This window comes from Platalea leucorodia, assembly GCF_965183815.1.
Source record: "Platalea leucorodia genome assembly, chromosome: 1".
Taxonomy (NCBI): domain Eukaryota; kingdom Metazoa; phylum Chordata; class Aves; order Pelecaniformes; family Threskiornithidae; genus Platalea; species Platalea leucorodia.
The window spans coordinates 162,432,512-162,460,012 of record NC_138823.1 but is presented as its reverse complement, the minus strand read 5'-3'; the positions used below and the strand labels follow the sequence as shown (position 1 = coordinate 162,460,012).

The window sequence follows — 27,501 nt, the reverse complement described above, 5'->3', positions numbered from 1 at the left end:
TAGTTACTTTAATCTAAATTCTCAACTGATACAAACTCACTTGGCTCTACCTAAGGTGGCAGAATCACTTACTATATTCTCACTTCTGTGTTACATTTAATTCATTAAACATCAACTGTTCGTTTTCGCTTTTTATTGCTTTTTTGAAGACTACTGCAAACAAGGATATGCACACATTTTGCAATGCTTCAGCACTCCTTTTTTCAGCGTTCAAAGCAGATTTGCTTAAAAATTTGTGCTTGACTAATGATATTAAATTAAGCTTCTTAAAGTGTTGTTGAATGTCTGGTGTTGGTGGCTGACACCATAGATTTGTTTAACTTCAAAACCTATAGCAATGTATTCTCTTCTTGACATGCAGTATAGAGTTGCTCTCCTGTGCTGTAAAGATTTGATTTATATCAGTATAAAATTGATATTTAAAAAAAGACCATCCTTTTTTTTCATACTGAGACATACTCTGCTTTCTCAGGAGTCAATTTTTTTTTTTGGGGGGGTGGTATTTTAAACATTACTTTTATTTGTATTACTGCTTTGCATTTCAGTTTGTGGCAATATTCTGCTTTGGTAAAAAATAGCAGTGATTGAAACACTCTATAGGTTTTTGCTGGAAGAAAAAAAAGTTAAAAGCTGTACACATTGGACACACTCTGCATGACTGGTGAGGTGTCTAAAATGGCTGGATATTACAATAATCATCCTATCCGAAGACCATTCAGAAAACCTTGAATCCTCCATCTGACAGGCAGAACATCAAGCTCACCATCTGCTAGGACAGAGGGTCTTGCTCTGTTATCAAAACACTGCCTGGAAGTTGGTCTCTCTCAATATCTCTGATCTCTGACAAAGTGCTTTCACAATCCCACTTATTCCAACCATTCCTAGTTGCATCAGCTAGAATTTGCACTGAATCTTACCAGGTTCATCTCTATCTGAAGTATAAATAGAACAGAGAGAGCTGGCATTACTGCAAATTCTGCTGAGATCTGCTTCTCCAGATAGTTAGATGGTTCCCACCTAACAAATTCCCAAATACTGTAGGGCTCCAGGACACTGGCAACGTCCTTGATCTCGTATTCTCTTCCTATGATACATACAGCAGTAAGCCTTTGCATATTGCTCTATGTCTTCAGTTTCTGATGGGGCATATCTTATGTTTGGAAAGCAGCTTGTGATACGCAAGAGGTGGGGGGTCTTTTGACTACTCATATTGCACCATTCTGGGAGAGAGGGTGGCTCCTTCTACCTTGGTCTCTTCTACCTTGTGTTTCACTTGATGATGAAATTCATTACTTACATAGTACCACTGAGAGCATTCTTTTTCTCTTCTGGTATATAAGACTAGAAAATTACTTGTAAAGAGCCTCAAAGTTTAATGAGAGCCAGTGAAATTCATGCTATCTGCATGCCATTTAATACGTGAATCTGCAAGACACACAAGGAAAATATTTTCCTGGCAGAAACAGAAAAATTGTCATGACCCCAGACTACAGCGGTGAGTGGAACACAGGGCTGGGTTTCTTAGATTAAAGATTTAGTCCTTGCAGGGGGTGAGCGCAAGGTCAGGCACAGTAAGCAGTCGGGAAGGTGCTCAGATGGCACACGCTGATGTCAGACTATGTAACCGGAAAAGCAGGTTCACCATCACAGTATTACCCACAATTGTAACGGGAGACACCAAGTTTATGGTTCTTAGAACCATTAAGGTTGGAAAAGACCCTTAAGATCATCGAGTCCAACCGTACCTTATTTAGGAATAAGTGCCAAGAGAAATCATATTTAAGCACTTAAGTTCTGCTTACGCACCTAATTTCTGTCTATTCCAAACGTCTGAAATGCTAGGTGCTCATTTGCCATTACAGCTCGAGCTATGGTTAGCATTTTCCAGTTTATCCTTTCAAGGAAAAAGAACATTGCAAAGATCTTTGGTATTGTGAAGTTAGCATCCACCTGTTTCCTGTGTTTTCACCCAGTGAAGGAATTTATAATTGAGGATCTGTGCCCTTAACCAAGACCATTCAATATGTTCCCTTGGAAATCAGTTTCTTCATGCTGAGGCCATCTATGATGCATTTCATGTATTGTCTTCCATGTTTTGCAGCACGTGCCCTGAAGGATATATATGTCTGAAGGCCGGGGAAAATCCTGACCATGGTTACACAAGCTTTGATACTTTTGGCTGGGCCTTTCTCTCTTTGTTCCGTCTCATGACTCAAGATTATTGGGAACGTCTTTATCAACAGGTATGAGATTGTTTTATTACTGTTAAAAAATATAAAATAAACACATCATCTTGTTAACAGTTATATATCCAATATATAAAGACAAGAAAGAATTGCTGGTTATTAGGTAAACTGCCCTGTGTGTGTTGTGGACAAAGGCCATCAATTGTTACAATTAATTTTGTTTCTTAGGAGTGGTGATACCAGAAGACATTAGGCTGGGTGTTTGGGGAAAGGGGGGAAAATTGGTACTGAGAGAAAGGCACTTTGAATGGGTAATTCAGCTCAATCTAAATGAAGAAAGATTGCCACATCACCACTTAATGATTTTTTTGGTGGCTGGTGTAACATGAACTAATCTTTTGAGGCCAGCTCAAAAAAGGACTAGAGAAGCACATGTGTACTTGGCGTATCTGGTTTTGTAAGGCATGACAATGAATACAAATTCCCCGGATGGCAAGACTACCTGGTACCTTTCAGTTCTCCCTTCTGCAAACTTTTCATCATGGACAACTTACAGTCAACTTACAGTCGTGTGCAAGGTGATCTGCTAGTAAATGCTCATTTTAGCATGCATTTCCTCAAACGTATGCGAACTCTGAAGAACTGCATGTGATAGTTTCGTACTGAATTACATACTCTGTCCATGAAGCCAATGAAGATTTACTTCTGCCCCTCAAAATTGCCAGAACCTAAGCATACTCGTAAGGAAATCAAGGCTGTTAGTGCTGACAGATACTACACTGAAAGTATTAAGGTAGACATCTTTAAAGGTACTGGGGATTTCAGCTTCACATGCAGCCAGCTATACAATTCCATTTCAGGAAAATGTAAAACAATTAAATTGAAGATTCCTTAAACAGCTATATTCACTTACTTGGCACAGAGCTGCATGTACAACTCTGGAAGGCTGAAACTGTCTTGGCAAATAAGGGTGAACATCACTCCCTTTTATTATTTGACCTTATAATATCACACAGTGGTTTCTGTCACTAGCATCAAGTCATTGACCATGGGACATAGCTGTAATATAAGCTCAGCCTGTTACCCTAAACTCCAGTTATGCTTATAAATCTGATGGAGAACCAGGCAACGGTGCCCAAGGTTTGGTTCTTCTTATCCTGAGGCAGACGTCTAAATACCGTTCCAATGAGTTGCACCCTAAAGGTATCTTTTTCTGCTCGCTGATTGTAAAGGACCTAGGCTGTAGACATCTGAAGGATACAACATGAAGCCCGCTTGGAAAGTTCCGATGCACTGGACAAAAATAGATTGAGCTATGTGGGGGAAGCTTTCACTGCAACTGATTATAAGATTATCTATTCTCAAAGAAAACCAGCAGAGATATTTGGTAAAGGAAGAAAGCATTCTTCTTTTAAAAATGAATTCTACAGCAAGGCACATAATTTTTGAATAAGGTATAAAAATCTATAGGTGAGAAGGTTATTTCCTTGCATGTGGTTGTTGTTTGTCATCAAAAGGATTCTGTTTGGGCTAGTAACAAAGGCTGAATTCAATTATATTATAAATCTAAGTTTTCAAAACAATTTTTTATTCTTTTAAAAAACATTGTAAACAAGTGTTAGTGATTTTATTTCTGTGTTTACAGACTCTCAGATCTGCTGGGAAGATCTACATGCTTTTTTTTATGCTGGTCATCTTTCTGGGCTCGTTTTATCTGGTCAACCTGATTCTGGCTGTTGTGGCCATGGCATATGAAGAGCAGAACCAAGCCACTATTGCTGAAACAGAGGAGAAGGAAAGAAAGTTTCGGGAAGCCATGGAGATGTTAAAGAAAGAACAGGAGGTCAGTAAACTATGTGACATGCTTAGCCTTGGGTAACTTGAACAGATGGTACCTTCAGATTCACATTCTCTTTATTTTACAGTTATATGATAACCAAAGTAAGAGCTTGCTGGAAAGCAGCTTAATGTTTATAGTCCTGGACAGAGTTATTACAATCCTTTTTGAAAGAAAAAGGATGGCTCTTCCTGCTAGGACTGGGGCTGTTTAGGGTTTACATATCCAGAGCTGTATTGGTTTAACTGTACCACTTATGCCAGCAGAGGAATTTATATTGGTTGGTATACAAGACATTTTAATGATAGTATAAGTACATCTGCATCTGAGCACAGAACAGCTATTTTGGCAGCTCAGCCATAGCCCCAGCTGAACCTTCTTCCACCATCACTTCAGCTCATGTTCATTTCCTCACTGCCTCATTCAAACTGCCATGAATATCCAACTGTCCGATACTGACGGTAAAGATGTACCACAGAATCATAGAATCGTTAAGGTTGGAAAAGACCCTTAAGATCATCGAGTCCAACTGTTAACCCATCATTGCCAAGTCCACCACTAAACCATGTCCTCGTGTAGGATAACCTGTTTGAAGCATATACGACTTCATTCCCAAAAAAGTAAACAGGCAGATCTTGAGGTTAAGCTTTGCAAATTATGCAAAGGATATGGATTTAATGTTATGTCATAAGCTTAAACAAAACAGGGAGGCCAAATGGTGGATGTAGCCATATAGCCTTAATAGCACTAGCTAATTTGCCTGTGGTTTGTGTGGGGTAGAAAGCCTTTATTAAACAGCTGAAGAGAACATTTTAGGTGCTGTGAATAAGAAGACAATAAGAAAATTAGTCTGAAATAACACGTAGCACTGTAGTTCAGAGAAATAAATCCTTATACACAATATAAACTAATATACATAATTTTCTTTTGGGTACATATGGCTTCAGGGCCTAATCCAAAACCCATTTAAATCCTTGGAAATAAAATAGAAAATGCAATTCACCCTTGACAAAGTGCTAGTAGAGGCTTATACATCGTTTAAGTCCTTTTAAAGATCCTCTTTGATGGTTTAAGTAATAGGTGAATGCAATTTAGTCCATATACAGGCACTATGAACAGAGTAACTTTCTGCCATAACCTAAGGGAGCAAACTGAGCTCCAACTTCTACCTATTTTATACAAATTTTCATGTGTTTTGACTCCAGCTGAGCTCTTCCTAATAACAGTCAACTTTGGTAACCCCAGCTATAATTAAAGATATTTAAGAATTTCCTTTTGAAGGCTTTGATTTCAGTTAAGCCTGTATGTACACAGAAAAGGAACATTAAGTCGTGAAAGTCAGAATATGTCAAAATGAAGGTTGCTCGTGAAAACCTAAATTGTTCCCATTTATCTATATGCTTTATAACATAGTCTTTTCTTCAGCTGACCACATCTCATTTTTCCTGTGCCCTGCTCAGTACAAAGGGTGGACAGTGCCTGACGCAAGCACAGCTCTTCGCTTCCTCATCATTTGTTCTGTAGCCTTAGGCCAGCTCGAGCAGACTTCCCAACTCAGGCATTTAAAGCCTGCTTCAAAGACAAAATGACTAACATCCTCAGAGGTTTTTCGGTGCCTCTTGTCACTGCTCAGATTCTGTGTGCTTCAAAAATACTCATTTGTATTTGCTATACTCCTGGAGAATCATCCCAATTTTATGGAAAGGAAACTTAGGAATAGAGCAGTTGGGGTCTATTGTGTTCATTAGTGAAGCTCAGTAATTCTGCAAATCAGCCCCCAACATCTCAAATTAAACATCTGGAAGAAGAGGCTCAGGAAAGTGAATTGAGTGGTCTGCTACACCATGTAGCCTTCAGGTGTCCTTCTCAGGTGTCTCACCCCAATCAGAGCTACTCAGTTTTAATCTTGCTCTCCAAGCCTTTATGAAGCTCTTGGTTTTGACTTGTCATCATACCACTAAGTTCTTGCCTTGAGGCAAGAGTCCTAGAGATAGGACTGCGTAATCCCCATGTCAGGGCTTATGTGAGCTAAGCTTTGCTCCCATCCTTCAGCCACCACCCGTCCTTGCCAGACATGCCCGATCCCAAACTCCTTCCCTGGGAGTTATCACAGTGGGTTATGGCTTGCAGTGCCTGAGGGGCAGGACACAGTCCAGCCATGAGAACCCAAACAGAAAGGATAGATAGACAGGACACGGGGACATCATCCATGCCCTGAGAAACAATTTGGTCCGAATCAGTTTTCAACAACTGAAAAAGGTACGTAGGGCAGAAGCACTTCAACCTAAGCGATAGGTAAGAAAATGCTAAGAAACTGAAAATTAGCTTATTTTGCAGTAAGAGTACAGCACACTTAGTAGCACAACCTACAATATTTTCTAGATCAATAAAATATGGTGGCAATCAGAAAGGAAAAGCGAAACTCTTTAGACCAGCTTTTACACTGTGCAGTATAAAGAGAGCACAAATATAATTGATAGGCCTGCTTGGGGACTATCAGTCAATTTACACAATTGGTCTAACACATTCCTAAACCTGAACTTAACACCAAAAGACTTGCTGAATCTTTATGAAGAGAAAGCACTTCAGCATAGCAATTAAATCAATTGACTCAAAAAAAAAAATAAAAGAACAGCCTAGACCGGTGTCTGAGCCCTCCTCCTCTCTGCTCTAAGCAGCTTGCTCATGAAAGATATTTCCCACAGGAATTAAGTTTTGTTGTGCTCTCAGCTTGATAGAGCTACCGCTGCTCCTTGAAATACATGATTGATTCTTTACATGACTGTTAAGTGCCTTCACTTTCCTTGGACTGATGCCTGTGGGAGGAAGGGAGTATTTTGCTGCGGAGAGCTGATTGCCTGTTTGATTCTAGTGGCTTACAGACAATAGCACTGAGGATTCATCCATTTCTCCTGTTCTTGGGAACCTGGAGAGGTTTTTGTTTTGTTTTTTTTTTAATTCACTCGCTTTATGTATTTCGGCTGGGGGGTCTGCAAATGGGCTTGTCTCCAGGCCACTGATGTGGCTACCGCTGAGACGCTGGCACCTCCAAACCTGACCTCGTGCTTTGTGCTCAGGGCCCCCTCGCTCCTCCCGCCCGCACCAGGGATGGGGACCCAGTGCGCTGGTGTGGGCTGCAGCTTCCTCCCTGCACCTATCGAGTCTTCCTCCTGGCTGCTCATTTGCTTCCAAGGCTGTGGCTTTGTGTGCTCAGGCTTTCCCATTCGGTTTCCACTGGTTTTCTAGCTGTTGGTCTGTTATCAGTCAGCTCCTGCAGCGATCCCACCAGATAACCAGCACAGCACTGAAGCGCACGGCGAAGCGAAGTCCACCTTATCTCCAGTTAAGCCCGCAGTTTTCTCTTTGCATCTCGTATCATAGCTGCCTGCACTGCTGCTTGGGATAAGTGTTTACAAAACATGCCAGCCGAATTGCCTGCTGTCCCTAGCATCCCTCTGTGATAGAGAAGGAAAAATCCTGGCAGCCAGCTTGGCTGCCCTCCTGTCCAGCCCTCCCGGTTCAAGGGGCTGAAGTCCAGGGGGGGCTTAAACTGAGGTTCCCCAGCTTGAGATTTGTTTTGACTGGCCCCAGAAGTGTTACTCCAGAGATGTGTGCACAGTGTACGCCTGCAGGAGTGTGCACGCAGGCTGTTCCTCTCATGAAATGTCGAAGGAACTTGTGTGTGAGCTTTACATAAATCACATTATTTTATGCAGCCATTCCTAATGCTCCATCATAGGATCTGGGTGGCAGACCTGCACGTGTGCGTTTGTACTAGGAACCTGTCTCGCTTGTTGTTTATTTTCCTGTAGCTAAATGTAGAGCTTAGAAACAGGTTAAAACTGGTTCCAGCCATGTAAGATAGTTTTGCAGTTAATGACCACCTGAAATTTGTAATTTATCTCCTATACAACCTTTAAACTTAAAATGAAAAATAGTTGCTGAGCAGAGCAATTATTAGTTCTCACTGAGATCCTTAATTCAAATAATAAATTTTACACCTTCTACCATCTTCTGTTTTAGGCACTAGCTGCTAAAGGAATTGATTCAATGTCACTTAGTTCATTGGAAATGTCACCTTTAGCATCCAAAAATGCCAAGGAAAGAAGAAACAGGCGAAAGAAAAAGAAATCTTTGGGAGCAGAAGAGTATGGGGAAGACCAACGGAATCCCAAGTGTGACTACGACGATGGTCAGAGGAGAATGGTAAGCCATGGTCTGAAACGTCACTTATTTCACACTGCACTTTGCCAGGTAGGCCAGGCTCTGAATAGGCAATTTAAAGCTGAAACTTTCAGCTGTAAAGAAGAATCAGATATTTAATATCATAACTGACCTGCAGACAGTCTGCGTTAGAACAGTGGAAGGAAACATATTACCACTTTATTTTCAGAATTAATTAAACATTCTTACGAATCTATTTTGTTTCAATTTTTTTTTTTACTTTTTTTTCTGCTTCAAGATTACTCACAGCCTGGTTTATCTTCTTACTTTAATTTCATTCATCTGATTATATCTATCCTATCCCTACTAGAGATAAAAAATTCTTAGAAGAAACCTACAAAGCTTAAAAAGAAAAGCGAGGAGGAGAAAAGGAGGAAACTTGTCTCTGAGGGCTTTTTAAATGCTGTACAAAGACATTATTAACATCTTATATTCCTTTGCTAGTTGCCTTCAAGTCAAAACTTTGTGGCACTTGTTTCTACTTTTTATTACAGGGAAAAAAATAGAGTGAGACTGTTGTTAAATAGGGTTTTATATAAATGTTACTGACATGCATGAATATGAATTTGCACATGCTGTATGTATCAAATGATCATAAATAGCTTCAGATAATTTGTCTTTGCTTAACTGAGGGCAAAGTTTAAATCAGTTTATTTTGTTTTTTTGAATAGCCATGTAATGGGCTAAGTCTGTTTATATTTTCTTGTCAGTGAATTTAGGGATATCTGGCAGCCATAAAAAGCTCATAGAAAACATGTAAGTGATATAAGTAAATGTGACCAATTAATAACTCTCCAGCACGCAAAATTTACACAGAGCTGGATTTCTGTAAATGACATGCATTTTTTAATCTAATAGTTTTTGTTGTTGTCTCATTGGTTGAGGGGGTCGCATTACAAATTACACCTTTGTTAAAGCTAGAATTGCTCTTTAGCTTCATTCTGGATGGGTTTCAAGACACCACGTACCAGAATGACCGTGGATTGGAGCTGTGCATTGCCACTTTGTTTCTTAGATTAATATTTCTTGTTTTCACTTCTCGCCCCTGGATGTCATATGCATGAGAAACATGGGAGACACATTTCAAAGCTTATAGTAAATCTGCTCTGCAAGGCACATCTGGCATGGTTGGAGGGAGTAAGGCTGAGTCATCATTCAGATGCAATCTGAGCAGCTGGAAGTGTGTTGGCATCAGAAATCAGTCTCAATGACTATGCCATGGAAACCCAGGCATGGATTTTTGACCAGTCAAAATTTGGTAGCAATGCAAACGGGTTGTTTTTAGTTAGAAGGGGCCTGGTTTTTGTACTCTTCCTTGTACCAGTGTCACAAAATAGCATCATTACGTAACTCAGTGGTGTGAGCTACAGTGCGAAATGAAATCAGGCTTCATTTGGTTTGTCTGGTTTGTGGACGCTGTGGAGATCTGACCTCTCTTCATATACACTTGTCTCATGAGAAAGTTCTGCAGAAGCTGAAAATTCTGTACAGGCCATAAGATCAAAAGTATGTTCTGCCTAAATGCTCTTATTCCACCGATTTCCTCTTCAGATATGAGGGAAGGGGATAGACTTGAATTCCTTATGCATTTTCTGAACATCCTTTTTACTCTGCCAGGGTTTAGGTGTGTTTAGTGCTTGGCTACATCTTGCTGATGCTCTGTCAGAGTTGTACTCTCACTGTCTAATGTCAGAGTGGATCGTCAAGGCCGATATTTGGGTGTGAGGGAGACGGCTGTGTGCTGAGGTTACCTACCCCTTAAAGCAGCCACGTGCATTGGGATAATCATTCTACAAATTAATAAACCATATCCCTCTTCTTGCTCTTGTTTTTTTATTTTTTCCTTTATCACCTTATTCCGTCGTATTCTGCTTCTTCTTCTTCCCTCTTCTTCTCATTTTCCCTGCAGTTCATTTCCTGCCCTATTTCTTTATCTCTTCTTCTCCCACTGCAACGTTCCTTCCCTAGCTGTTATGAAGATGTGTGATAATGCGGTAAACTGGAGTTGGATCCCCTTCCCTGCTCCTGTCTTCCACTCCTTGTGCTGCCTTCCCAGGTCCTTTGGCACTTATCAGATGGGGGGGAAGTAGAAGCAAAGGAAGTATCACGCTACGAGGCGAATGCCACCTTGACCCTTCCTATTTCAGTACATCTTTAACTGTCAAGTATTAGACAAATACCTAATGGCTAGGAATGACTATTCAACCTCTTAACTTTGCGAAGGTTGAATACGTGTAATTAAATCTTTCTCTGAAGCACTTGATTTAAAATGGAACTTACTGCTCTCCCCAGACCTTCCTCGCTCCTGAAAACATGTTGCAAAATGTTGTTTCTCTTTCCCCTTTTTCCTTTCTGGGGGTTTCTAGACTCTCCTTGGCATTAGTTATGGTCCCAGTGCAAACTTGGTGAAGCGCAGAACCAGCCACGGAAGCATATTCAGTTTCCGACTCCGTGGCAGAGACACTGGCTCCGAAACAGATTTTGCCGATGATGAGATCAGCACTGCTGGGGAAAATGAAAGCCACCGGGGCTCTCTCTTAATTCCAAGATCTGGGAGGCGTCCGAGCGTGCAAAGTCAAGTGAGCCATAGTTCTCACCCTACTACTCCCAACTACACCCAGACGGGCAAAAGGAACAGCTCAGTGGATTGCAATGGTGTGGTTTCCCTGATAGGAGGAGGCACCGGGGCACTCAACCCAGACCCTACTTCTCCTGCAGGGTTACTGCTTCCCCCAGTTATTATGGAAAAACCTGGGACAGGCGACCTGGTGAGTACTTTATGACTTTTGTATGTGATTCACACTCTTGTTTCCTTCTAAATGTTGTTGGAGTTTGCTGTAATTGATTTACGCAATATGCAGTCTTCAGTGAAAAACCCAAACCCAGCATCCGAGGCAGGGTGGGAAGACAACGGGCTAACTCCCACAGCAACATGTCTCTAGTGCTGCATAAGAGAGGTTCATGACTTCTGGTGAGACTTACTCTTCAGAGCTGGCTGGAGGCAAATACCTAAATCTTGGGTTTGATACGAATTTTCTTTTCTTGTAGGGACATTTTTTAAGTTGGTTTCATTTGACATTTGAACATCTGACATTGTCCAGTGGCTAGAAAATGATGATTTTAAAATGATTCGGTGTCCCCTACCATCTTGAGACTGCGTTTTCTCCCACTGGTTGCTATCTGTTTGCATCTAACCTCTGGTCTTCTGTATGGCTACTTGTGGAGGGCTGTTCTTACAGTCCAAAGGTAGTTCCCAGAAGGGTTTAGCATCCAGTTCAAATAACACCCAGGAAGGATGAACAGATGATCAACAGACTTCAAGCCTTTTGCAGATTGCCAGGATCTTTGTTGCAAAACACCACTGCTGCAAAATATTTAATAAAGCTGTAAATAAAATTATTAAGACTGATACCATTAGGACCCAAGCACAAATTCACTTGGAAAACCATGAGGTGGTGTTTTGGAAATGGCTGCTACACAGGCAGAACAATTTGGACAGGCTGCCAGCTTGATATGTTGGGAATTTATCTCTTTTAATGTAGATAATCTACATTGGAGCTCATTACTCTCAACAGTCTTTAAAGCAACGGAGGTCTAGTCCCTACGGTCAGTGTGGGCAGGATTTATTTCATCTTAGAGGTCTAAAACGGGTCAGAATAATCTCCCTCCCTGAAAGTGCCTCTTTCTGTTCACTTTAACTACAAGGGGAGCCCAAGGTGAATAACTCTGTAGTGCGCGTATCTTAAGTCAGGTGAGATGAAACCCACTCAGAGTAACAAGGTGTCAAAAATGGGTTACATTGGTGGGGAAATAAGCAAATGTGATTCTAGCATGTATTAGGCAAGGTATTTCCTGAAGAGAAAGGTGACTGAGATGGATCCCAGCCGTGGTGTCAGATTATCAGTAAATTGAGAAGTAGCTTTTTTTTTCTCTAGAGCCAGGCAGCTTCTTCCCTTTCAAGCTTTGGATTGAATTTTTTTCCTCACCTATCTGGGCATTCCCTGTAGTCCTGCAAATAGACTCTCACACTGCCGGTGAGAGGAGGGGCCATGCTGCGCGTGGGAAGCTGGGTGGTGTGAGAATTATCTGTTTTGTTGACAGTTTTGAGGCTGTTGCTGTTTTTTCAGATGTTTACACCTTCCTTCATTTAGGACTTTGGTACTCCCATTTTTACTCTCTGCAGACAAGGAAGACCAGTCCTGAGACCAGTCTCTAGACAGCTGAGCAACAGAAACACTGTTTGTAGATAGTGGAGTTTTATTGGACTCAGCTTGGTGCAAAAACAGCTCTGCATTAAAGGAACTGTGGAAAAAAGAGTTTGTGCATCTATTTAAAAAAAAAAAACAAACAACTGAACCAAAGTAGAAATGCTTCAGTAGATGAGCAGTGGATGTCCCTTTTTCTCTGTAAGGAAAGCAGCTCTGCAGACTGCTGAGGCTCTCCCAGCTGTCAGAAAAAGCTTAACAAAGCATGAGAGCACTCAACCTTTCACAGGCAATATTGATATTTTACAGGATTGGGCCCTGAGGTGACAGGGAGACTTAGAGCTCTGCTGGCATTTCTTTTCATTTGCCAGCTTCCTGCCTTTTAAAAAAATGTATGTTGAAAATTAAATGGCCTGGGTGGGTGAGCTTACTTGGCAGTTCCCTGGTCATCTAGGAAATAACACCCAGGCACTATAGTAACAGATGCTCATTCAGTGATGCAATGTGAAGGATGTTGTGTCTTCTGCAAAGCAGGTTTGGTATCTAATCTATCCAGAAAATGTGAGCTGGAGTTAAAAGCTAATTGGCAAGAAGCCCATTGCTGTACAGATGTATTCGCTACAGGAACCATAAGCGCTGGGCACAAACGTGCAGCCTCAGCTGTGGAGCGCAGGCAAAAGGGAATAGCAAATCCAACACCTCAGTGTGCTCGGAGATAAATCAATATGCTTCTGGGCTTTGTGTTTGATTATGCTTACCTTTTTCTTGTTAAAATTGGAAGTTGAGTTTGTTCTTTGTTAGCAACTCTAGCTTCTTTTTATAGTGTCTTGATATGTTTGGGGGAGGCAAAAGAAAGATGTTGCAGGGTGAAGTGGAAGTTACCTCATTAACCCCACTGACCCTACTGCTGTTATTTATTTTGTACAAGTGTAAGCCCATGGTGAAAAAGGACCCACTTGTGCTATCTGTTCTGTCTTCCCTGAACAAGAAATGAAGGACCAGTCCATGAAAAGACATCGCTGTAATATGCATTAAGCCCTGACTTGCAGCTTCCTGAGGTGTAAATGTGGCTTCACTGATGTAAATGCAACATTTGAGGTGATGGAGCTGGCAAAACATGTTTTACAGCATCAGGTTTTGAAGATGCATTTGCTTAGGTCCCTCTATGATGCTCAGTAGTGTCAGACGAGCATAACGCAGACCTGTCTGCTACTGAGGGGGAAGACCGCTGAATTCTGGTTTGGGGAAAGCTTGGAAAAGCCTTTCTGATTTAAAAGGCAGAGTAAACATCAAACAAGATCTGACCATCTCTGGCTTTGAGTTTCTAACCTGCAGCCCTTAAGCAGACCATAGTTTCAGCAGATGATTTCAAACTGGGCCCTCCTTAAGGTTTCTCAGGGAAAGCACAAAAAGTCACCAGCCACTTTTGAGAATTTCAGCTTGATCAGTTTTAGCAACATTCAGCCTGAAGATTTTACCCCAGGCAAAGTAGTTGGGACCACGATGAACAACTTTCATGCCTTTGTGTCATTGCAACTGCTACCCCCTGTCCCAGCCAAGGGCTGTTTGCCCATGGGAAAGGCTGCGGGTGGCAGCTGAGCTGACATGAAGGTATCCATGCTGCTTGTTCCCTTTCTCTTGAGAGAGACAGCTGGAGCAGATTATCCCACTATTCAGGCTGGTGACTCAGAAGAGTGGTCTCCTGACACTTTGCTGAAGAAGAGCATGTAATATAAAAGAGCCAGTTCCAAATGCTCTTCAGATGGCCCTGGCTGCTTGGCATGGATGGTTGTGAGTGTGCTTCTTTGAGAAAGCAAGTGTGCTTCCACTTTCCATCTCCTCCCTCTAATCCCTAAATACAGCTTGTGAAACAGGAGAGATTTCAAATAATGTCAATGGATGGTGCTTAGGCCCATCAGTCTTGTCAGCTGGGGTAGTCCGACTGGTCAGCAGGCTTGCTGGCCATGGACGGCATGGTCCATGCAGAATGGCATCGATCCATGCAGTCACCAGGGGCTTCAGTGCACAGCCTGAGCAAGAGGAGGGACATCCTCTCCTCTGCAGGAATCCCATGTGCCTCTGCACACTTTGCTACACCCGTTAGTGTTCCCATGCCACGTAAGAGCACCTGTAAGGAGTGGCGGCAGCGTTGTTGGTGGGCTGCCCTTGACAGCACAGCGGGTTACAGTGCAGTGTTCAAAGCTAGGAAGCCCACTGAGGTCGTATGAAGAGTAAATTAGTGCAATATGAAAGTATGATCTGCAAACATCCTCCACAAAGGTGGCTCTGGGTTAGGCAGTCTTTGCCTGGATATGAAAAGCAACAGGCATTCAAGCCTGAGGGGTGTAGGGACCTTGTCCCAAGAAACCCATGGTAAGTCCTAGTCACTCTCTCGGAAATCTTCAGTGTATCCTGCAGAGGCCTGAATCAGGGCTTGTCCTGTTCTCCTACCAGCTTTCTTCAAGTGGTGCAGCTGCTGATTTCATCAAACTTACCCCAGTGTAAATAAGACACAAGCAGGATCTGGTGACTATGCTTAAATTCCTAATTTTTTTTGCTTCTCCTGAGACTGAGAGGTTTGAAAAATGATGCATTTTTATGCTCCTGCTGATTGCTGGGCTGGGAGTTTGGGCTTTCGTCTTTTTTAGAGAAAGTTTGTACATCATGTAAATAACTTCAGGGCACACTACAAACTAAAGGTTCTGCGCATTTCTGTAGTATTTATTTGTAGCTATGTATTGGTCTGTTGTGTCTTGATATTTCTTAGTTATTTAAAAGGTTAGAGTAACATCTTCCTTCAACAAGGTATTGATCTGTTTGAACAGAATTGGATTAAGTTAATGAGCTGTTATCTAGAGCTCAATTTATCCATGGGATCTGATGAGGATGAGTAAGATATTGCATGTGGTTTTCAAGAATTTCTTGAGGGTTAAAAAATACACATTACAAAATACTCTTGCACATTACACAAATACTCTTGCCTCCTAAAGCCAACTGGAGCCCTTTCTGTAGCTCTGCCGGGATATCACAGGGGATTTTTGGTTTAGCCTGACATTCCAATTATCTTGGAGATCAGAAGTGGCAGAGAAATGGACACGGGGCTGAGGAGGTGGTTGTTTGCAAGCGGGCAGCTGGCTGTTAGCTGGTGGTCTCCATTGCTTTGTTCTCACTCACTCACCAGAGCTCCCCATCAGCCCAGCAGTAGAGCAGGGCCACCCATGACAGGACTTTGGGACGAGCAGTGAGGTGGAGGCTGGAGCTACCTGGGGTCTCCCTCTTGCACATTCCTGAATTTCCTCTTGGTTGCACATATTTTTTTTTTCTTTTAGGAAACTAGAAATGCCGAGTATTGCTAGCTTGACAGGAGTGAAAACTACTGGAGAATGAGCCCTTAAGAAAGGCCAGGCTGCTTATTGAGGTGCCAAACTAAGGATTTCGAAGCTTATCTTTAGATAAACTTTTTCTTTTTTATTAAAAAAAAAAAAGACTTTGGCTTTTGTTCTCACTAAGCATAAAAGTGTTTTGCTGGCCGCGTTGCTTTGAGGTTTTCTTGTTGACCCTAAAACTGCCTCAAGGTAAAATTTCTTTTTTCCCCTTCTTGCTTTGCCATGGGACTGGTGAAAAGGCAAAGCGTTAGCAGTTTCCGTGTTCAGAAAAAGGTTAACAAAATAAGTCATCGAAAAATTGCTGCCAATATGTCAGTTGGACAAAAGCTAGCTAGCCCTCTGCCACTGTCACACAGAGAGTTGTCGCTCAGTTTCTGCTCATTTTAAAGTTTGCTTTAACACATCCTAAGCGTAAATCATTCAGATTTGACTCAAATATTGCAAGCTGTTTCAGTTTACAGTGCATCTCTTTAAATAATCAAGTATCCACAAAATTAAATGCCTTCTTTTTAATGCTGTACGCTATTATGGTCACCTTCAATCTCATTAAATATTTGTGCTAGTGCCTTACTGGGTCCATTGTTCATGGTGTGGCCTGTCCACCTCTTTTTATGCTTCAAAAGATTTTTACTGTACAAGGAAAATTAAACCTGTCCCAGTTCCCAAATGTGCTTTTTAAAATGCTGCCATGTATAAGCCCATCTTCACATAACAGTTTTGACATAACTCAGAACTGTAGGCACTCAGAAGAAAATAATTCTGCAATGTTATGCATCCTCATTTACATGTAAATTACTGAATAGTATATTTGTCCCTATAGAATTTAACTAATCCAAAGGAGAAACATTTCCAATCAATCAGGGAGCAACACAAATAATCTTGTCCTACTGGAGGTGCCTGTATTTAACTCCATTGTGATTTCTCATCTGGATCCTAAGGAGACTCCCTGCATAACTATAGGGACTGTTGTTATTTTTGCTTAATTTTTATAGAAATATAAGTACGACGAACAACTGTGCCTGTGTATATTCTCTCTGTAATGATAATACCCTTTATGCTGTCTTGTTTGTCCAGTTCCTGGAACTGCTCTCTATCTCAGAGTGCAAAACCTGCCAGTTCCTTGCGTGACTATTAGCTGACTCAGTTCTAAAATAAATAATAAAAAAATCGCCTCACATATCTATTCTTTACAAAGAACAAAAGCTCATAAACTTCCCTAAGTAACTTCAATAATTTTAAGCAATTCACCTGGATGGAAACTTTCTTTCCTGGAAAAATACTTTATAGTAAACTGCAAGCTGACTATGTGATAGATTTACTGCTCTATTGGTAAAGAGACCACATCCTCCTGCAAGAGCACAGGAGTGTTCCTTACACCCTGACATTGCCTGCCAGACACTGTGTCCCGGCTCTGAGGATGAAGCTCCGCTGTGTGCCCGCTGCCGAGTGGCTGGCAGGGAGCAGCGGGCTTCGGGCTCTGCCCTGCGGCGGGGCACATGCAGCTGGGCGGGTGGGCGGCCATCACGTGCAGTAGCATTTGCTCTGGACGCAGGCCAGCAGCAAATTGCACCACCTCGCCCCTCCAGAGATGAGGGAAAGAAGGAGCCACGCAGATGTCTCCTTCAGAAATATCCCTTTGCACGGGGAGGGTGGCACACTGCAAACAGCCCCCTTGACTCCAGCAGGAGTGCAGAAATCTTGGGGACTGCTTCTCGTGATACAGGTGGCAGGATTGAGGATGCTGGGCTGGAAAGAAAAATAGAGGGACTTAAAGAACTTGCTGCGTTGGGAACATCACATCAAACCTAGGGAAAAAGTCAGTTCCCTGCTATTTTTTTTGTGAAGGATATGCCAAACCTCTGTAACTTGGACTTTTCATTTACCCTGGTTTAGCTGAATCAAAAAATAGGAAGAATAAATCATTGAATGTTTTTCCTTTGACTTTTTACCTCTGCAGTGAATTCTCTTTGCACCTGTGAGTAGAAGGTGGCTTTCAGATAAAGGCTGCCAACCCATAACTTCTGCAAGCACTTCTGCATGCATGAATAGGAGTATTAGAATCTTTCTTGATGGTCAGAAAACTGATACTTCAGGGGATGAGGTTGTCTAAAGACATGCTACGGGTATGTCCTAAGCTTTGGGTCAGGTGGGATGGGAAGATGGTACAGTTTAAAAAAAGTTAGATGATCCAGAGGAATTTGAAATTTGAGATTGTCTCATGGTTCATTCTACAGACAGAGGGAACTGTAGGAGTTGGGCTTTAATTTGGCTTTTTTTTTCTTCCTTTTTCTTTGCTTTTACTTTTTTAGTTTATTCTACTTAGAAATTTGTCTCCCTCATGTTTTTTTATCTCCTTGTCTAGTTATTTCTTTTCAGTCCCGTGTATTTGTTATGTACTCCAAACTGGCATGAGTGATTATGCAATTTTGTGGATGCTTTCTTCATTAATAAAACATTTGTTGTTTCTTTGGTTTTTATTGGCTGTTTTTGAGGTGAAGGGAATCAAGCGAACTAGTGCATCTGAAATACCGTTCCTGATTTTCCCAGCTCCTAAGCCAAGGATAAAATGTTTTCTTGTTATGTTGTGCGCAAGTAGGAGTCTCTTTGAATAGGTTCTGATTACACCTCTCCTTTTGAGATGACTGTGTCAGTAACTCAATGGACAATGAGCCAATTGTTTTAAAAAAAGAGAACATTTTCTAAAAAAAAAAAAGTTAAAAAGCCATTTTGAAGCATTACTGCCTTCCTGGCTTAGCTAATGTTTTAAGTGCTTGCTTTAAAAGTCCTTACTCTTCTCTGGTCTTGCAGTGATTGGTATTTTTAACTGCAGTACTTTGAAGTGACCTGGGACCAGTGTCCTGGCTATTTTCAGTATCAACCAGTGGCCAACTGGCTTTGTCCTTTGCCTGACAAGGGGATGTCCCCTTCCCTGAAGAGATCACACTCCAGAAAGACTGCTCAGCTTGTAGAGCTCCAGCGCTTTTCTCCTGTCGTTCTCATGGAACTGTCTTTCTTGAAGAGCAGTTTTGATAGAGAAATGACTAAGAGGAGGGATCCTGAGTCCCTGTGGGTGCATGTCCCAGGCACAGACAGCAGAGCTGTGAAGCTGCTGCCCATGGCAGGTCTTGGTTGGCATCCTGGGTGCTGCTCAGGGTGGTTAGGGACATTTCAGACCCAAGTGATGAGAGAAGATCCAGAAGACTGAATTGAATTCCTGTAGCTCATTTGACTATGGAGAAGCAAAACCAGATACTCTGACATCTGCATAAACCAGAGGTTTCCATCTTCATCGGAATCCCTTCTCCTTTCATATTTCCTCAAGCTATATTGCAAGAGCTATCAGGAGCCATCTATCTACAGTGCATCTCTCTTGCTCACATAGCGCCTCGGAGCTCACAGTCTGTATGCTTGGAGGAGCAGGACGGGGGCTGTTAAAACATTTATTTTGGGAGACTGGGTGTCTCGACCAGGAAATCTGAGACAGAGAATGGTGCTGAACTTGGCTTTCCCAGATCCTTACTCCTTAACCACCACATTTCCTTCTACCTGTGGGAGAGCTGGAGGAGTAAAGCGGGCAGGATTTGTCTCCGTATGAAGTGAGAGCTTGTAATAATAGAAGTCTTAACATCTTGCTCCTGTGAGCTGAGAATATATTTAGTACAGTGTGTGTCTGCAGTTATACTGTGTTTCTGGCTGACTTCAGAAACCCAAGCCTTCAAAAAGCATAAAGCTAATTTAAAATGAAACGTTAAATAAAGACAGTCTGGGAGTTCTGTTTTTCTGGTATTTTATTTCTTTATTTCTTTTACTTGAGAAACATGAGAACTAGATAGTTTGGGTTATTTTTTATTTTTCCTGAGAAAAAAGAAGCTGAGATTCTCCCCTAATTATGGAGCTTCAGAATCCGTGACACCAAAGATCACCAGAATGACAATATGTTCCTGAGATCTGGCAGTGTTTCAGAACAAGAAAAAACATGTGTTGAGGAGTCAGTTTGCTTGGTATGATATCAGAGGCCTGTAATGGAGCTGTTACCCACGCCCCTTTTCCTCTTCTAGCAGTATAATTAAACAGTTAACACATTTCAGAAATAATGGAATAATTAATGTAATTAAGCAGGGCTTCTTTCACAAGCAAAGAGCATGGTAAAGCAGCACTGCTGTTTCTCTGGCATCAGAAGCGTCCCTTTATTTTTACCTGCATCTTTCACCTATTTATGTGAAGGTAAAGGGCAGGGCAAAGTTTCCAAAATTGCTCAAAGTACCATTTTCAAAAGCAGTACCCCATCAGCATGTGTCTAATTGGGAAATCAGTGAGCTTTGGACTTCTCAGATGGGAAAAACAGGGCTTAGGCAATTTTGAAAATGCTACCACGTATCTGCCTTGTTTTTATTCTGCTGATCCAATGTGTTCATTTAAGCAGACCTCTCCCTCGGACGAGGCAAGCAAGAAGCAGCTTTTAATGCCCCACCGCCCGTCGGTGGACCACTCGGATGAACCCTTTCAGAGGCAGAGGGCAGTGAGCGCTGTCAGCATCATCACCAGTGCCCTGGAAGGTAAGACACGTCTTTAGTTCCCCAACTCAAAGCCATATGCATATTGACTGGCAGGAACAAAGTGACACAGAAGACCCTAATATTAAACTCTCATTGTTTTGCAAGAAGGCATTATAGATAGTTATTGCAACCCCTACAATATAGGTGAAGCTGTAGCAGAAGGCAATATAATCACTATCTTATCCACGGACTTGTAAAAATCCTGACAAAATGCTCGCCATCAAAGTCAGATCTGGTAATATTTTGTGCCCCCATGGTATCTGCTTTACACAGGCCTAACCAAGATGCAGGGTAGTGGAGCACCAGACTGTTTGGGTGACTATACATACATTTATATCTCATTTTTCTGGACCTGATGCGAAGCCTGGCATGTGCAGTCACAAGCTACGTGCAGAACTTCCAAGTAGCGGAGGAGGAAAGTCTCCTCCTTGCAGAGCAGCTGGTGGGACACAACAGTTTTGTGCGTATTTGAATCTTACCATGGAATTTAAGGATGCTCAAAGGACCCATTTGTCCGTGCAAATATTTCTCAGCAAATTTTTCCATTGTTCATTAGGCTTCTCATCAGGTGCAGGAGGATTTCCCTTCCCTGCCTTTCCATACACAGGAACATTTCCCTTTCACAAATTTAGTGATAGCAAGACAGCAACTCATAGCAAGACAGCACATTTCTAGGCTCTTTACACACAGCATGAAAGGGCTTCTTACAGTTCCTCAGGTCTCCTACATTGTAGGTTGACACAAGATAGGAGGTAGCAACTAAGAGTAGAGAAAAATATCTGTCAAGAATGCAGTGTGGAGCAAGGGAAATTTTGGATTCTCCTGCAGCCTTATTCTCTGTGTTACCGATGAGTAGGAAGGCAAGGCAAGACGAAGGGACTTATCTGGGAGATGCCTTACAGAAAAGGACTGGACCTAGCTCTTTGGAGACAGCCCAGCATGAAACCACAAAGCCTTTCTTCTTCCTCAGCTTTTTACCATCCCCTGTGGTTATATTCAGCAGTATTGTGGCCAGAACAGATATATATATGTTTACTTAAATAAAGAGTTTTATTCTTAATAGGTAAATAATCACTTCAATGTATTCCAGTGTTTACTGTAGTCTGCAAAGGTTCTATTTGTTTTCTGTGGGGTTTTTAGCAATTAGCTATGTTATTGATTTACTTCTTTGTAATATGGTAAGAATGCCTAGAAGGCCTGATCTGGACTTCTGCTTATTTATTCAATGGTACTTTCTATTACTTTTTACCACAGAAATAGAGACCATCATGTCTAGGGTAACTCAGAGGATGTACATTTTTAGCCTCATACAGAAGAAAGCTGTTTCAATCCTTATCAAGGGTTTTCTAACTCCCAGACACTGATTAGTCATTGAAATTGAATACTTGTTAACAACAAGAGAAATATCAAATCAGAATAAAATGTATCACAAGCTTTAACTATAGTAATAGCCATATGATTTGTGCCAGACTGTGTGAAACAGCCAGACCAGAAATTCCTTCCCGTTTAGTTACCTGGTTTCTGTTCTTGGCTCTTGGGTAGTCATCATTTGCCTGTTTTTCCCAGACATTGCAAAGCCTTGCAGACAAGGAAGAACCTAGGGTTTTTTTAATTTAAAAATAAGAGGAAAAATACCTCCAACACAAACTTTGACTGTGTTTATCTGACCTTTTTTTTTTAAATAATATAAAGTAACAGAAAAAAAGCAGTTGAGTCAAATTTTACTTTTCCCTTTGCAGATGCCTTTCAAAAACTATTAAATCTGTTGTGATTTCTAAAGGTCACCTGTTGTGGGGAAAGGATGTGGGTTCTTGATTTATTTAAACCATTTTAATGCCACATCACTGCCAAAAGAAGACAGTCACACCTTTCTCCTCCCCTTCCTGTGTTCCTGCAGCTTGATTTGACTGTACAAGAAATTGGTTTTCAGCTGGATCAGTGAGCAGAACCAGCTCACCCAGAGGGTCTAGGAGCACAAAAGCTGGCAAAAGGACAGAGAAATACCATGTAGCTGAGAGGAATGAAACTACCCCTTTCAGCAGCAACCTGACTTAAAGGGGCTTGTGTCAAATGTGGAGCCTCAGAGAAAAGAGTCACATATCTGATGCGTGTCCATCATGAAGGTCCCAAAATTAATAACGGTGGAATAAGCAGGATTGGTTAGAAATGATTATGAGGACTATGGATATAGACAGATGTGTTCTTCTGGATTTGCTTGAAAAATTAGGTCCTTTAGGAAGTGACTGCCCCAGAGTCTTTATTACTTTGAGGTGTGTTTCAAAACAAATGCAAAATTAGGATTTTGCATTGAAGTTGTTTGCGGTATGGATGGTTCTCACATCATTTTAGACACTTACCTATAAACCCTCTCTTTGGAGGCTGGAAAGACATTGTTATTTCTTGGGAGCAATTTGGTTCCCCAGAGATCTCGGAGCAGTGTAGATGTTTGTGCAAAACCTGTGCATGGAGGACATCATCCGATATTTTGAAAGCTTGCCAGAAGACACCTAATACCGCAGTTCTGTTTTCCAATGAAGGAAAATGCATGGAGAATGCATCCTGGCTTGAGAGAGGAGGCTGTTTATAAGCTGATTGAAATAACAGCCTTGGCTGAAGTCTTCCTGTTATCAGTGCAGGTTCTAATTATATAGACTAAAACCGTTATGCAGCATTCCATGCCCATAAAGGAATCAGAAAAGGAAAGCATTAAGCAATTCGGCTAATCATTATCATTCGGCCATTAACTGTCTCTTTTGGCTTTTCTTTTTCACTGTTTAACACAAATTATACTTATGAAGCTATTTCACTTCTTTTGTGCTTAAATAAAATGAATATATAAAAGTTGTATTTTAGGTAATATTTTAAAAGCATCTTTTAAAAGCACACTGGAGCTTTAGCAGCATTTTCAAACTGACTTATGCACTCCCCTGGTTTTGTATGTGGGCCTTTCAGAAGAAAACAGATGCTTAATGCCTTTTTGGACTGCACAACAAGAACAGAAACCCTATTGATAACCATTGACACTCTGGCTCTTAAGTGCTTAAATCAGCTCTAAATATTGGATTTAAGCTCTTTCATCTCTTAACCATTTTAAAAGATATTACTTAAGGTACTTCTAAAATGGGACCAGGGAATGAAAAAAATGTATTCTAATCTAAGTTAAATGAAGATAGTGTGTTCTTATCCATTTGAATTTGCCAAAATGGAAAACAGAGTAAAAGTCTGAGCCTATATATAATGCTAGACTTTACATATTTAGTGTGATTCTCCATTTTTGCTGGTGACACTTTTAAAAGGTTATTACTCTCAGAATAGGTCACTGTCTGCTAAGTGCAGGTCAACTGGCAAAAAACCCAAAGTGCGTAATTTGCCAGCCTGTTAGGACAGAAATATTTTTATCCTAAAAAAAAGTTTGGGGTAATTCAGGGGCCTTCCTCTATGTTATGAGTCATTTTAAGTGTTCTCTTGTCATATAACTCAGTGTGAATTGACTGTTACTTTACTGCTTGTGACTTAGAGCTTGAGGAATCACACCAGAAATGTCCTCCCTGCTGGAACCACTTTGCTGTTAAATTTCTCATTTGGGATTGCTGCCCACTTTGGCTTTTAATCAAGAAATTTGTCAAGTTTGTGGTAATGGACCCATTTACCGACCTCACCATCACCCTTTGCATTGTGCTGAACACGCTCTTCATGGCCTTGGAGCATTATAAGATGACGAAGGAGTTTGACCACATGCTTTACATAGGCAATTTGGTAAGTGAATGTGAACTTGCAGTGCTACCTGAGGAGTCTATTTCCTGCTTTTTAAAGGTTTGGCTGTGGCTTGGGAAGACCTCGTTTTGATATGCTCTCAGCATCGCTTTGCCTACAACCTGTCAAGAGAGTCCACATAGTCACCTCTTTCTGGGGGTGAAGAGAAATGAATGAAGGATGAGGGTCTATTTTTATTAAACGAACATATTCTAATGTTATTAGTAACCATTAAAGCCATGTTTCTGGGCTGTTCCTGGTAGGTTTCTAGTTTGTATCAGTTCAAGAAAATGAGATAAGAGAAAAGTTAATGATGAGGTTTATTTTGGATTTCTTTTAAAGCAATGATAGGGCATCAGTTCTTGGTGACTAATAGTGATTTTTAAGTTAAAAAAACCCTACAGAAAAAAACAAGGCAAGATCTTGGAGGGAAATAGAGCGGTGTTTGAACGTATCTAGATATGTATGCGGGAAGGTGCCTATGGTACATTTGCTGTATGCCCCTCTATGTCCTGCTCTGCCTCCCTGCCTTGTCCAGCTGTGTGTGCTGGGTCCCACGCAAACCCCAGGGCAGAGGGGACATGAAACAAAGCATGGCTGATGCTTCAAGGGGAAACTCTTAATGTGCAAGCTGGAGCAGCCAGAGAGCTGCAACGTAAGCAGAGACCGCACTTCTCCGAGGAAAACAGAGTGACAGATCTACAGCCAAGCTGCAGGAACAGCAGAAAAGCCTTTCCAGAGGCAATACGGTACAATTTGTTAACCCAGGGGGCCACTAAAATTCTGCAGTTACTACAAAACGGAAGCTTTTTCTTTAATCGTCTTTCCCTGTGTTTATGTTTAAAAGTTACTGTGTTTTGCTGCTTTAAAACTCAATGTTTAAAACCCTTTTAATTTTAGAATAGTCTGTATTGGAAAAGGCACATGCCATCTAGCTATGGCATGATAGAATTGCTCCAAAAACCTAGTGGTAGAAGCAGAGATATCCTATAGGTTACCACAAGTAAGTCTGGAGCACCCTGGAACATGGATGCTGCTAAGTATGAATTTGAGAATCTCGTAGCGGAGATGAGAAAAGCCCTTTATTTCTATAAAACTCAATGCTGCAGTATCTCAAAGTGGGATTCACCCTGCCTAACTTTAGGTATTTACAGCGTAGGAGTCTGTCGGAGCTGGTTGCCTTTGTCTCTCTTTAAAGTCAATGGAGAGTAATGGACAATTTTAAGGCACAATTACTGTAATGTTTTAAAGACATTTACTTTTTGATAAGGTGAACTATGTCCTGGAGGCCAGTGACTGTAGTGACCATGGACTATAGTGGGAGTATGCAGAGACACTACAGATGTGATGTCTGCCTTTAGTGAGAAGCATCCTACGCTGGCAGGTTTAGGTGGGTAGTAGCAATAATCAGACTTTTTGTATCAGCCCCAGAATATGTGGTACTACATTACGTATGGATTTTTTTGTTTACCCTAGTCCTTGTTATTCTTAGCTCTGTGCTTCCTTGGGCAGGTTGAGGTTCTTCTCCTAGGCTGTGGAACCAGTCTCCAGTTTTTCAGCTGCTGTGTCTTGGCAAATCTCCCTCTGTTGTTGTGCTAAGAAAAAATCTGTTTGGTTCTCTCTTGCTTCAAACCCATGCTCTTACCCTCTGTGGAAAGCAGTAGATACAGGTAGCTCGGAAAGTCATCTCACTGGACTGCACCCAGCTCTACTTTGGAGCCAGCCTGCCTTGATGTTGCTCAACAATTTGTGGTCTTCTGAGATGACTTTAAAAAACTCCTTCGGACCCAGTATCCATCAGAGCAGGTGGCAATGCTGCTGTTTCCCCCTCTGGCACTCCAGATAGTAAATGTGTCTGCTCCTTGCTCTGCTTGTGGCAGATCAACTTCTCCCTTTGCAGACCACAGGCAGTGAAACTTTAGCCCTTGGCATCCCTCCTGCCAACACGGCTCCTGCAGACCTGCCAGGGATGTGCAGGGCTGTGCTGGGTGCCAACAAGGAAATAGACAACGAGCAGGGGGAGGAACTGCAAAGCAAATTTTGCAAAATTTTGCAAAAAAAAAAAATATATAATTACCTCACTGTGAGTTTCTCAGCACTGCCTAGAGCTATTTCTTCTCTTTGTGCTAAAGTGTAAAATAAGCAAAACAGCCTGCTAATATTTTTTGTAGCGCGCTGACGGCATGGGGCTCCCCTTCCCCTGAGATCCCAGGATGGGTCTGTGAGAAGCCAGATTGTCCCAGCTCCCCCTCACCAGCTTTACTAAATCCCTGCATAACTGGATTGATTGTGAGTAGAGCAGGTCAGAGGAAGGTAATTCCATTTTGTGGAGGATTGTGCAAAGTCATTTGTAATGAAAACTGACATTTTTTGCAACCCTTGTGAAAGGGAAGGGAGTCCCAGCTCCAAGGCAAGCTGCCAGGTGACTGCATCCCCTAAGCCACAGACTGCCAGACCCCTCCTCTGCCCCCATGCTGGCTGGCTGTCGTCTTCCCATTGCATCTAACCCTCTTTGAGTGATTATACCAGCATTAAATGGGGGGAAATATTAAAAAGGGCAGATCTTTGGCATTTTTTCCTCAAAACAAATGTTTCTGAGAGAAATGAAAGAATGAAAGTGGAATATGGATTCGCTTTCTCCGAGAGCAATTCTTCGTCTGCTGCCAGTTATTGAAGATCTCCTGCTCTGATTGTCTGTCTACTTTATGCAGCACCTGCTACCTTCAGACTCCTTTAGTTCATCACTTACAGGAATCAGCATTTTCAAATGTGATCAGAAGGCCAGCCAAGCACATGTACATCTTTATATGGTTCATCTGCTTGTGCAGTGCCACCACATAAAAAATAGATAGGCAAGATTCTCCCAATTTTTGTTTGCCTTTAGAAGCTGAGATACCATTATGCTGTATTAGAGCTTAAATAGTTGAAATGGTAGATCAAATAATTTTTTTTTAAGATAAAGTCCTCCAAATCAGCACTAGCATATTTAGCACCAGTGGGATGTTACGTTACTTGTTTTCTTTCCAGCTTTATCGTATTGAGTATCCAGCCTCTTGTACAAGCGCAGTTGCTGTGTACCAGGTGCCGGCGATTTGACAACAGCCGTTTGAAATTCATAGCTGGTACACGTACACGATTCCTGATGCCTTTAGGAAGGCTCAGACATTTTGCTATCTTACTGTGACATTTCCTTCTCAGAAGGCTATTGATTGAAATGATTCAGGCAAAGAAAGTGATCCTCCTGAGTCATTTCTCAGCAAGATGGTTGCATAATGTACACAGCGTGGTATTGTGGTTTTTAAGGCAGTCCCCTGGATACAATTTCACAGACATCCAGTTTCGTCTTGTTCTCAG

At 41.6% G+C, this 27,501-nt stretch overlaps 1 protein-coding gene across 1 annotated transcript in view; it reads left to right on the top strand.

Moving 5' to 3' along the window:
• SCN5A (sodium voltage-gated channel alpha subunit 5) overlaps nucleotides 1-27,501 on the top strand; it is a gene marked incomplete at both ends in the record, with an annotated part of 173,222 nt that overhangs the window by 50,275 nt on the left and 95,446 nt on the right. Inside the window, 6 exon segments of the mRNA XM_082325486.1 lie at nucleotides 2,102-2,243; nucleotides 3,832-4,029; nucleotides 8,047-8,229; nucleotides 10,614-11,015; nucleotides 20,262-20,394; nucleotides 23,912-24,150. Coding sequence (XP_082181612.1) covers nucleotides 2,102-2,243; nucleotides 3,832-4,029; nucleotides 8,047-8,229; nucleotides 10,614-11,015; nucleotides 20,262-20,394; nucleotides 23,912-24,150 — 1,297 coding nt within the window.